Below are 12,766 nucleotides of genomic sequence, written 5' to 3'. Positions count from 1 at the left end.
GGGTGGACACAAATGTGTCCTATTTATTCAAGGTTTCCTTTGAAGCCACAGTTTATAACTTTTGTTTCTTAGGGGTACATGTCAAACTTCATTTAGCATTCGCTGGTATCTAGATACACTGAGTAGCAAAAAGGCAGAATTCAGGGGCAAAAAAAAAAAAAAATGCCTGCTATATGAACAGTGATGTCAGTTTCATTTATCTAGCTCACAGAAAGCAAGATGAAAAATACAATGGAAAAGATGACAGCGGAAAATCAAGATAAAAATTTTTCATTTAACTTGTAAGTGTAAACTACATAAGCACAAGAATATTAAATATGTTCTAGATCAATGTCTAAGAGGTAGATAATTTTAGGGTAAGTTCTTCTAAAATGTACTTTCTAACCCTTCAGTTTCAAAGATTATATGCTTAACTGGAGCATAGTTATATGCACAAAATTTTCCTTACTCCTAAGAATGTTTTGCAAACTTCTTTTCTGTAAGAATCTGCAAATTTTATACATATAAAGAGACTAGGTGGAACAGATACTTCGTTTTGTGACATGAAAAGTAGAAATCTGGTGGACTATAGGATATCCATAAAACTGACCCAAATAAAACATTTAATATTTCAAGAATGCTTTATGCTTATACAGTTATGTTACATTTATTAAATCATTTAAGACTCAAAATACATGATTAGTGACGTATTAAAGGCCTATATACACAGATGTGTAATGTGGGGCTCAAAATTCAATAAAGTTTGTAAGCCTAAGTCATGTACTTCCATACTGCTGATTGTTTTAACTATGCTACAGCACTTTGAAAAGCACTTTTCCAGTATGATTGTAATGCTTTGCAACTGTGAGATGAGCTGTCATGCCATTTCCAACATTTGTTTTCTAAGACTCATCCACGGTGTTCAGTGTGGCTGAGTTCACTCACTTCTAATGCTGTTTTACTCCTTTATGCAAATATGCGGGTTATTTATTCACTTGTCTCTGGGTGGATATTTGAATTACTTCCCTTTTTGAAACCATACCCTGGACTGCTGCAATACATTTTTCTGTACATATGTCCCGGTGGACAGGTGTCAGAGTTTCTCTGAGGTATATATTTCGTAGCAGAATTACTGACTCACAAGATATGTGTATGCTTAACTATATTAGAAGTGTTCATTTTCCGGTCTTTATATCGATTTATATAACATATTATACTTTTACAACGTTTAAAAACAAAACTAACCAACAGGTTTTCAAGTATATTTATATAAAATAAAAAAGGGAGACGGAGCTCTAATAATAAAATTCATTATGGCAGTAATTTATAAAAGAGCGAAGAGGATGCAACGGGGAATATTCATAATTTGAAGTCACAAATAGCCTCAATGGATTGGTCTCAATTTTAAGGTTGCCTATGGATTCTAGCGTCTTTATATATACGTTAAATGCATTTTTTATATGCATCAGTATTTACATAATTTTAAAGCTCATTGTGTACAATAATAAGGATCTGAAAAAAGGGTTAGGAGCCTTAAGAATTATTGGCAAATACAACTCTTTTATATCATAAAATGAATTTATGTTATTCTTAAGATGGAAAATAAAAATAAAAACAATAAACAGGTTTTAATGTATCATGCCAAATTTTGATAATGTTGAGGTCCCCAAGATAACACTCTCTCTTTGTCAACAGTTTCTAGACCCCTCAATTAAAGTTCATAGACATCGGGCCTTGAGAAATGAAGGGATGGATTTGGTGATGTTTACTCTTTCAGGGGAATTTTTCCTCTAGCCGAATACATCTACCTTGAAAACATTCAAATTAGTCAGTTATCAAAGACATAAAATGATGACAAATTACTAGCCCAGTAGTTCAAAAAAGAAAAATTAAGGCTAGTGTCCCAAAAGTAAAGTAAATGTCAGCATATAACCTCAATATGTAATTATTGATTAACTGCATACCTGCACTACTGTATTTACGTGTGTGTGTGTGTGTGTGTGTATCCTTGTGCTTACATGTTGCAAACATTTGAACCATAGGTAGAAACTGACCCTTATAAGGAATTTGATAATAATAATGTAGCCAAGTAGAGGTTCTAGTCTGTTCTTTCTATATCTGGTGGTTGCTCCTGAGCACTCCATACAGCTCACACAGTCCACTTTAGGTTTCAATGTAGCAGTCCTCCCAGAATTGTATTAAGGAGCACAGGACCCAAACTTGCATAAGGGTACTCTGTTTTGTTTGTACGTCTATATCACTTGGTTATTATTCATTTGGTAACTTCTGTTACTCTGAAGAAATTAATGTGTCTGTCCAATATAAAGTTGTTAAAACCCAATGAGCTCAACAATTGCATTTGCAAATATTATTATAAATGAGAATTAAAGGCACCATCTTTAGATCTGACTTCTGCTCCAGGAAGTCAAAGGAAAAGCAAAAACAGAACCATGAGACCAAAAAAGGAAAAAAAGAAAAAAAAATCACCTTTGTGGTACTGAGTAATTGATTTTTTCTTTTAGCTCTCCAAAGTAGATAAAATCAACACCTTAAAAGACTTGTCTTTAACCCAGGATTTCTTTCATTAAAGTATACAATTGTGGGTGTGTGTCCTAGAGGAGTAATAGTTCGTCCCTAACAAAAGAGTCTGGATTCTGCGATATGCCTTTTGCCAGAGGCCCTGTTCCCCAAAGCACGCAGCTAACTGCATCTCCCGCTGTACCTGTAACAATTTAATTGTATAAGTCAGCCTAGTCAAGCATCTCCGGCTCATGACTGGGAGACATGAAATTCATTGTCATTATTGTCCCTGTCATTTTGGATCATTATATCCTGCTGCAGAATTTTCCTCACTTCAGTGCATTTTTACCTCCAGGAGCCAGGGATTATAGCTGAGGTTGAGGGGGGGGCAGGACCGTGAACTACATTTACCTCAGGGGAGCCAGAGATTAAATTGGCTTTGCTCTCTCACGAGCTGAATTCATCTATTTGTATGCTGTTGAGTTTTAGGCTGGAATAAAAATGAATATTCTAGTGAACACTGGGCTTTAATTCCCCCTTTGAAATGTGGATATAACCAACTTTTATTTACATTAGGAAACCTAATGTAATTTCCTGTAGGTAGCTATTTTCATATGTGCATAAGGAATACTTGAGGACATCATTGGGTATGAAATAACAGAGCTCTTTTTCTGTCAGTACCTTGATTCTCAGAAGGAAGAATTTAAAGCTGTAATTTTGTTCTCCAGTTTCATCTTATAGAAGCTTAATGGCAGTATTTAATGGTTTTAAATATTTAATGATTTTTAATTATATCTCATTTTCTGTGCACTGGATTGGATAACTAGGGTCCAACTAGAATGGCACCAAAGATCATACTCTGGGAACAGGAAGATTGAAGTCAAGTTGACAGAGGAAGACAAAATAAGTTCCTAGGAAACTGACACCTCCTCTAGAGCTATTCATACCTCCCAGCATGCCGAGACACCCAAGCCTTAAATACTTCTTGCTGACCTAGGAGAGTTGGACTAGCCACCATTTTCCCTATTTTATTACGGCTAATGGCCATGGACAGCGTTCAGCTGAGGGCTTTCTGGGAGCAGATGGCAAGGAACAGGTAAGAAAGACCAGGATTGTGTCTCCTTCAGAAAACCAGTGAGTTGATTGTATGTTTTCTCTGACAGAAGATAAAAAGAAAATATAACCTGATCTGTCACTTCCTATCCCAACTTTCATTACATATGAATTTTTCTGAGAAATTTGACATTTACTTTGTCTGCACTGAAAAAGATGGTAGTTATTCCTCCGTATGCATCAGTTTGTTTTTCAGCAGTTTAACAACAAAATATGGCAATGGATCATACCTATGCCAAGCACATAATAGCTACTCTAATTACTGCATTTAAAAGTATATGGAATTTATTTTATTGCCCTCATTGACTTTAGTGGAGGAATAAATTTTGCCTTAACCAAATGCGATGGCCATCACTATTTATGTAGGATGAACTACCCTTATGAATAATTAAGAAAACTATTTTGATCTTTGTACATTTTGTACTTTAGCAGGAATACCTTACAGCCCTATCATCTCAGTGCTGAGGAACGTTAAAGATTATCTAAGCAACTGGTCTAAGCTCAGGGTAATGTTTACTAGACGGACTGTATTTTCACACTATTATATTTCACTTCTCAATGATGCTGAAGTAACTGTATAATGAATTACTAATAAGAGTTTTTAGATAGCCAAATTTCTTTCAGCATTTATAAATTCAATTTCCTCACTTGTGCCACTTTTTTACCATAATCAAGATTCTCCCAAGTTGGGAGTTATAAAAATTATTATTTCTGGTCACTTTAAAGTGGTTAATTTTATGTTATGTGGATTTCACTTCAATAAATATTTCTTAACTAAACAAACAAACAAACAAACAAAATAGTAATTTCAATCAGCCCAAATGCATTTTGAAATTATTTGGGTAGCTTATCACATTCTCATAATGATTATTTATAAAGAAGTAATTTTTTTTTCTTGTTAAGAAAGTTTTACCTTATAAATTACAACGTGTAGACCTCATTTGCAATAATAAATGTTCAGGTACCCTTTCCATTCTGAAATTCTTTGGTGACAGGATGATAATGTTATTGTTTAGTCAAGGGGTAAGGCATTCCTTCCTCTCTCTTGAACACACACTTACCACATCTAATGGCCTCACTTATCTGCTCCTTTCTACCTTACTCCCTCATCGATACTTAATTTGCTCACCACACCATTGGGAAAAACAGGAGTTGCGCCATCTGAGGATACATTTGTGAAACTCTAACACTATACTTGCTTCACATTCTTGTTTTGCCTCACCTCAAGCATGACAGAGTTGGACTGGATCATTTCAGAACAAGGATAAAAACATACATATAAGTAAATACACATACATATATTTCAAATGATTAGAATACAATTATAGTCACCCCTTCAAGACTTAAGATTATTATAGTCAACCTTCAAATACCAAATGGAAATGATTTTAAATAATAATTTTTGTATTTTTCAATAATCCTTGCTAGACTTATAACTTTGCAACTTGTAACAAGGTATGAAAACCAATTTTAAAGACATTTTTCTTCCTCTTGCTTCTAATTGAATAATATTTCTTCTGCACATATGACATAGACTTCCTTCGGCTTCTCTAAATAAAATCAACAACAGTCGTAATTCCTAACAATATCAGACCAACAAAAAACTAGGGTGCCACAAATTCAGATATGATATCCACTCACAGTCTTCTCAAAGAGAATCAGATATACACGAGCTAAAAAATAAAACTAGTTAGTGTTTGCTACATCGCATGGTAAAGAAAATGACCAAGTATTTGAGAGGGTTTATGCAGGCGGAATGAATCATGTGAGGCAAAGGGCACAAACTCTTCCTTTTCAGGATGGGAAGAATGCCATTTTCAGAATGCCTTCTTACTAATCCTGGACCAAAAACCTCTTTAATATAATCACCCACTAAACTACAATGGATTAACATTAAGGGTCTGATGCAGAGAAAGCAAATTCACGGTTAAGGTTGTCCTTTAACATGTAGACTCAATCAAGGGTACCAAAAAAATAGTTAAGTGTCCCCCCTGTGGTGCTTAGATGCTGGAAGGCACTGTAAATTGTGAATTTTCTAGCTTTTAATGTTTGTCTAAGACCCTTAACATTTTTCCAATATTGTTGCTCCTAGGACGTTTTCTTGAGTTTGCCCCTGTTGTCTCCCCTGTGCATATACACTCTGCGTTCGTACATGAAAGCATGACAGACAGCTCAATTGATTCAGAAATCTAACACTGAGAAGAAAAAAGGTGGAAGTAGCCTTGGGTATATCCCATAATATGAAGTATACACATCAATGTCTTCTGAAAAAACAAACAAAAAACCCAGAAAACAAACCAAGAAAAAACATTTCTTCATGCTAAGAGTTTAGATATCTAACTTGAAATACAAAAGATCACATAAGTGGGTTTAAAAAAAAAAAAACCCTCTAAGCTATACAGCCTAAGCTGTCCTTTGTGTTCAAAATTTCTAAGATTTTTTTGAACACGTACGATTAATTATCTGTGTCCAGCTATTTTTTTTAATAAATGGATAACCATCCCTGGACTATTTTCCAATTCCACACACCCTTTAAAACTATAGTAAAATTTCACAAATAGCTCTTCCTGTTTTGTTTTGTATTGTACAGTGGTCCATCTGGAGATATATTAAGTGGTTAGCTCCTTCCAATAAAAGTGTATAAAAAGTGTATTGTTCACATACACCCCCCCCTTCCCCCCCCCACACAAAGAATGAACGTGGAACACATGGCAAATGGATATTAGATAATGTTACTGGTAGAAAACATTTAACAACAATAAAATAAGCAATAAAAACTGGGGTTCTGGTTTAACAGATGCAATGTTCGTTCATCTACCTTCATCACATAAATTATATGTTCAAGAATTGTGTCCTGTGCAAAATACAAACATGTCAATTTCAGCCCAGGGGGCATTTTTCCTGGGTTTATAACCCCTTGAAAATAGAGGTTTCATCAGAAAACCTAACATCCTCAGCTGCTTTCAACATTATAATATATTCATAAGGCAAGTATTCGCTGGCAAACATATAACAAATTAAATGGCACGTGGGTGCGGTCCAGATTCATAATGATGGAAAATGAACCAAACCAACCATGAGACACAAGTAGAAATGAAAGAAGAAAAAGAATATGCAAAAACAAACAATACTAAAAGCGAAGGGCCATAGGTAGTTTTTCAGCTAGTATTAGAGAAAATGGTGTGTGTTTGTGTGTTGTCTGAGATCAGCATTAAAATTAAGAATGTGAAACTATCTCATCAAGAACATACTAAAAGGGTCATGAGTCACAAAAGTATCTTATTAAAAGAAAAACCACATACCGTCATAGTAGACAATTGCTCCTACCAGTTTGTCCTTCTGGAGCATTGGGAAATGTTCAAGGGCTCTCGATTTGCTGAGGACATAACTGCTCTTCAGACAATTACTTCCTGCAACCAGATCATATAGCTTGATTCCTACCCAGTAGTAAGGTAGCTGCCACCACCTACAGCATAAATAGGGGGAAAGGTTTCTTGAGACACAGAGCAGAACATTACAGAATGCCACTAAGTTATAGTATACTTTTCGTTTAAGAAAAGCAATGTCTATCTAGAAGTGTACTTACTGCAAAAGAAACAGGAAGAACTGCATGACTGTTTTTGACACCAGCTGAGCTAAATTATATAAGTAAATGAATCAGTGAGACTTTAAGTGAATCATTCCTAAGACATTGCTTCTTGACCTGGCCGCGTATGAGAATTCCCTGCCTGAGAGCGCCAACCATAAAATATACAGATACCTGGGCCTCACACGTCTAGAGACTTACTTAAGTGGATGAAGGGCGGAACCTGGGTGACTGTCACGTGCACCCAGGGTGGAGGTTCGTTGGTTTAAGCCGTCCTAAGCCATCTACAACAAAATTCGGACAAAAATGATCAAAGCTGTTTCTAGGCACTCAAAACTCTCTTGTGCCTTGCAGCTGCATAAACCGCTGCTTCATATTATCTGTGTTCCAACTTAAGGCAAGATCATGGACAGCTGTAACAACATCAGGAACACTGGATTTTATAATGTATAATCTGACACCTCCAAACCAAACTTCAATGTCGTTAATTTGGAAATTTAAAATGAGCCAGAAAGGTTTAGGCTGGGAGTTGGAACATGGTTAAGGTTCAGATTTTGCAGCAGGATACCTTTTGACTATGCATTTTTGTTTGCAAATGCCCCTCCTCTGTTCCCCACTGTAAATGCAGTTGCCCTTCTAGAGAGTCTCGGTTAACTGGGGTAAGAAACTACTAATTATAAACACAGAAGACCAAGTCCTCAGCCTTCAAGATCTAGCCTTTAGAGGTGGGTCAGAAAAGGGTAACTTAAGAAAAGCCACATTTTTAAACACAGCAAAGTCAAACATTTGAAAAGGATTAGAGATTAGGACCAGTTAAAAGTACATTATGAAACACACATTGAGGGACTATTTCCATTAAAACGGTGTTGTTCTATTGACCTCAGTGAAGCAAAGAGTATATAGATGATATCAAAAGGCTTACTTGTAAATTGGAAGCATTATAGGCAACGGAGCTGATAAATGGGGAGCAATTTCTAGTAGGTTGGCACGCTCGTGAAGGGCTTCTTTTACCATCCTATACTGAAAAGCAAAGCAGAGAAAATTAGTTTGGCAGTAACAGATCATAATATTTTCAAATGGCAAGTAGACACCCCGCCAACCGATTGATACACAGAAACCTCTCTACCTCTGAGTGAGGATAGCTCCCTCCTAATCAAATTTCTAATAATACATCATGCTGTCAACCTGAAAGATTTTTTAGAAACCTTAACTGTATTTGCATAGGAGAAAAACATGCTGTCAGAGTTCCCAGGTGTAAGATCTTTTCCTGACTTGAGTTACAAGATTATTGTAACAATTTATCTTGCATTCTCTGTATTGTCCGCCTTCTCAGTCCTCTCTATTTCCCCATGTAAGAAATAACAGATTGTTCAAGTTCACACTAAATGTTCCCTCCTTGCCTCCACTAACACAAGCAGAGATAATACTTAGGAGCTGCCCAGTTTTATAGATTACAAAAAAGCTTTTGTCTTGACTCTTTTCATCTTCATGATGCCTCTCTGAAAAGCCAGCATTACTATTATAACACTAATGTAAAAATGAGAAAACTGAGGCTCTTGGACAGTGAATTAATAAGCTGGTACACATCACAAGTCGTCTGATTCTAGGTCCTATGCTCTATTCTTTGCATCCAACATGATGCCGAAGAGACATGGAAGAAAAGAAGACACATTTGAAACTGACAATGTCAAGTTAGCACTGCTGTGTTTTTCATGTACCAGAAGCAGATAGGGAGTTCAGCTAATTTTTTTTTCTTTTTTTTTTTTTTTTTTACCCCCTGGGAAATGTCATCTTCCACACTGCCTTGGCAGTTTTCAAATGGTGGCAGACTGGACACAATAAAGTGTGACATAAGAAAAGCATGACTCAGATCATCTTTTTCTTAGGAATATGTCAGTGGCAATATGAGCGTATGATTACAGTTAAGAGGATCAATTTAACACTCCTGTATTACAACACAGCCCCCCTGAAACTGTCTGGAAAGTAGCAATTTGGTAGCCATTGGCAAAACAAACAAACATACCATCGCAATTGTTAAAATGCAACATATCCAAAGGTGATTTTGTGCATTTGCTACCTTGACATGCCTGCATGGAAAAAGCCCCTGATTACCCATAAACATGATGCTATGGGAAAGTGCCAGCACATCTTTCATGAAGGATATTCCAGCAGAATACACACTAAATAGGTATTTCCAACAGGAAGAAATGTTAAAAGCCATAAAAAAAAAAAAAAAAGATTTAATTGGGTAGAAAAAAGCAAAGTCGCAATTTTTGTTTAACAACCAGCATACACAATTACCTGCTCAATATCCAACTTCATGATAGCCTTCTGAAGATATCTCACACCACCATGGATCAATTTAGTGCTTCTGCTGCTGGTCCCTGATGAGAAATCATCTCTTTCTACAAGGGCTGTTTTTAGTCCTGTGTAACCAGAAAACCAAATTAACTTCTTAAATTACACAATTTGTATGTAATTCATTAAAGGCACTTCTCCAGGGTAGAGACAATCACAAGAAAAATTACTCTGAACATGGATAAATTTGTATTCAAAGTGCAGTACACTGTCTATATTATAATGAAGAGATTTTAGCCTCTTCCTGGGGGAAAAGTCAAACCAGAACTAGAAGCATATTAAACTGTGAATGAATCACAACTAGAAAATATTACAGTACAATTTCATGGCAGTAACATACTCCAGGGCATTTAGACGGCCGAAGGAGAGGCTGGCCCCATCCTGACCAATGCAGTAAACTCAGTGTTGTGTTGAAGTTCTGTAGAACTCACATTCTTCCTTCACTACAAGTCACTCATGTGTCCCAGCCCCTCATCTCCGGTCGACTCTAACACGTCATCTGTAAATCTAGACCGGACCTTCTACGTGCTGGCTGCTGGAAGGGGTGGTAGAGTGGGTAAAAATTGGGGGAAAAAAAAGACCAAAGGCATCAATAGTGAAGAAGAAGGAAGAGAATAAACTTTGACATTGAGGGATTTATAGGCTAAGACATGCAAGCACGGTATTATAGAATTACACAGAAAAATACAAGCCAGGACAAATTAACCCAGTGCAGAGGATCCATGAGTAAAGACAAGACAAGATTCTTGATAAAGGTGAGGCTGAGCAAAGATAGGTTGGTTCTAGAAGTCATGTCTCTGCCCCTTTCTTTGAGGGTTGCAATAAATCTCTTAGGGATGAAACCAGCTTTGTTTTGTTTTCTTTTCTTACAAAGCCATTCCCTGCTTCTTAGGATTGGGTAGGAACCCACAGAACTACAAGTGTCATGCACTAGAGATGAAACCCCAACCTTTGAAAGATGCAACGTATCTACCAACACCAAGCCATGAGAAATTTTCAGTGCCTGGCTACTCATGGGGGATGAGAGAATGTCACAGAGTCCAATTACAATGAGAATATGTAACCAGAAAAGTTTGGGACCACACAGCTCATGTACAAGAATCTGTGCATATATTCAATTCAGAGCCATTTATTACATTTAATACCAAAGGGTCGTTTTTATAACTTTTAACAGTTTAAATATCGTACCCAAATGTCATCATAAAATCAGGGCAATTCCCTTGACTCCAAAGGACAAAATATTTGGAAACCATGGAGGAAAAGAAGAGAACTTTGATTCAAGGGCAAAAGTGCTAATGCTCTAACTGACTAGCAAAATAACACAGAAATTACAGGTATTATAGCCCCAGGTCACACTTTTGTAGCATTTATGCTAGACAAAGATCTGTCAAAGTCTCGACTGTGAAAACTCTATCAGATATGCTTAGTAAATTCAGTACTGAATATATTTTTTTAAAAAATGAAAAATATGTCAAGTTAACACATATATTTTCAAAGAATATGGAGAACACAAGTGCCAGGCAAAGTGCTGGCATTAGAAATGAATTTGGCAAGGACCAAGCCTGTCCAGCAGCTCCCAGCTCAGAGAGAGGTCAGTAAGTGCCACAGTTTTCCAAGCGCTAGATTTGCAAATACAGAGTACTCTTAACTTAGTCTGGGCTAGAAATTAAAATCAGGACAGAAAGCTAAAATTGCATAGTCCAGATTACATTTGTCATCTCTTAAGAATGCTTGCCTTAGCGAGTTTTCTCACTTTTCTTAGGAAGTCCAACAGAGAGATCTTCTTCCAATGCTAAAATAGACCATTGTGTCTTCAGGTGAAGATCAAGTGAGCAGCTGACTTTCAAAGGGCATTTAAGAGCCAGGTTATTTCAACTATACCCCTCATTTAACCTTGGAACCCCAATCATGGCACCAAGATACCTGCCCCACGAGAGGCAGGGACAGGAGAGTGCAAGAGCCCTCCCGTCCAGCCCTTGGCCTGCCCCCTATATTCCCCACCTCCTAGCATTGATCCCCACCCTACCCAGAAGTGTGGACTGGACCTAGCGCCTTGCTTCTAATGAATGGAATGCAACAATTTTGACCTGTCACTTCTTGATTAGGTTACAGAGGACTGTGACTCCTTCTCTCTCTCTCTCTCTCTCTTGCCCACACTCTCTCTTGCCCTCTCTTGCTTACTAAGACGAAGGAAACTATCATGTTTTAAGAGCAGTGACTAAAGGAGGCCCCCAGGCCACAGGTCACAAGGAACTGAGGCTTCCATTGGACAACCAGTGAGGAAGTGAATCTTGCCAAAAACTACAGGAGGGCTAGGAGGTGCTGCATCCTGTTGGAGACTCAGAGCCAGAGAACCCAGGGTAAGGCAAGGCCAGATCCCTGACCCACCAAAATTGCAAATATCATCTTAGGCCACCAAACTTCAGTGTAGCTTATTGATTGCACGATTCCCCATGCGAATAATAACTGCAGTCACAGTATAAGTTTGTAATCGCACATCGGGTTGAGTTTATGGAGGAGTATGTGTTCAAGATAGGAGGGGAGGGAATAATCACTGGTGAAACAAAACAAAACAAGTACTTAAGCAAAAGAAAGAAAAATGCTTGAGATGGCCAAGCTCATTTAGGGGCCGCTTGTCACTCGGGGGCTGGGCATGATGTGAAGGAGATCCAGGGGCAGGGATAGGACCTTTCATCCACACTGGGGAATTTGGACTCTGTCCTATGGGCCACTGTTCCTCACAAGTAAGTAATATCTGAGTTTCCTGAAAAAGAAAATGCCTTTAAAACCATGGCTCCAAGTCGGGGATTGGTTGGAGAAGCACATGCTTTGTCAGAAAGTACAAGATTTGGTATCAATGCCAAAGAAGGATGAGCCTGAACATTGTTCTCAGTTCCAAGTTATCCATTTTGAGCAAGGGTATTGCTGGTTGCTTTTTTAATTTTGGTGATTATAAAAAAGGAATAAAATTTCAATTTTTCCAGAAATTCTTGGATATTGTTTTGAGAAACACGATTGTGCTATCAGGGGAAGCACCAAAGCATTGTAAGCTGAGAAATCAGATTACTGTTCTAGAAAGATCTTTCTGTGGGGGTGGAGGGGAGAAGAGAGGGGGCAGACCATTTAGGCATTTAGGGGATGTGTGCCATATAGTAGGAGCAGGGCAGTGAAGAGTCCAGCCTCACAAGGCAGAAGATGAAGGGAGAAATT

General features: G+C 37.5%; 1 protein-coding gene across 2 annotated transcripts in view; it reads right to left on the bottom strand.

Moving 5' to 3' along the window:
• Positions 1-12,766, bottom strand: part of GPD2 (glycerol-3-phosphate dehydrogenase 2) — a 142,170-nt gene that overhangs the window by 59,842 nt on the left and 69,562 nt on the right. For both annotated transcript variants that reach the window (XM_059393993.1, XM_059393994.1), the window contains exons 4-6: positions 9,500-9,624; positions 8,121-8,218; positions 6,915-7,078 (exon numbers count right to left, since the gene is read on the bottom strand). In XM_059393993.1, the coding sequence (XP_059249976.1) occupies positions 6,915-7,078; positions 8,121-8,218; positions 9,500-9,624 (387 nt within the window). The remainder of the gene's footprint in view (positions 1-6,914; positions 7,079-8,120; positions 8,219-9,499; positions 9,625-12,766) is intronic.

Source organism: Mustela nigripes, chromosome 3 (assembly GCF_022355385.1).
Source record: "Mustela nigripes isolate SB6536 chromosome 3, MUSNIG.SB6536, whole genome shotgun sequence".
Classification (NCBI taxonomy): Eukaryota; Metazoa; Chordata; class Mammalia; order Carnivora; family Mustelidae; genus Mustela; species Mustela nigripes.
This window is presented reverse-complemented; position numbering and strand designations above follow the sequence as displayed.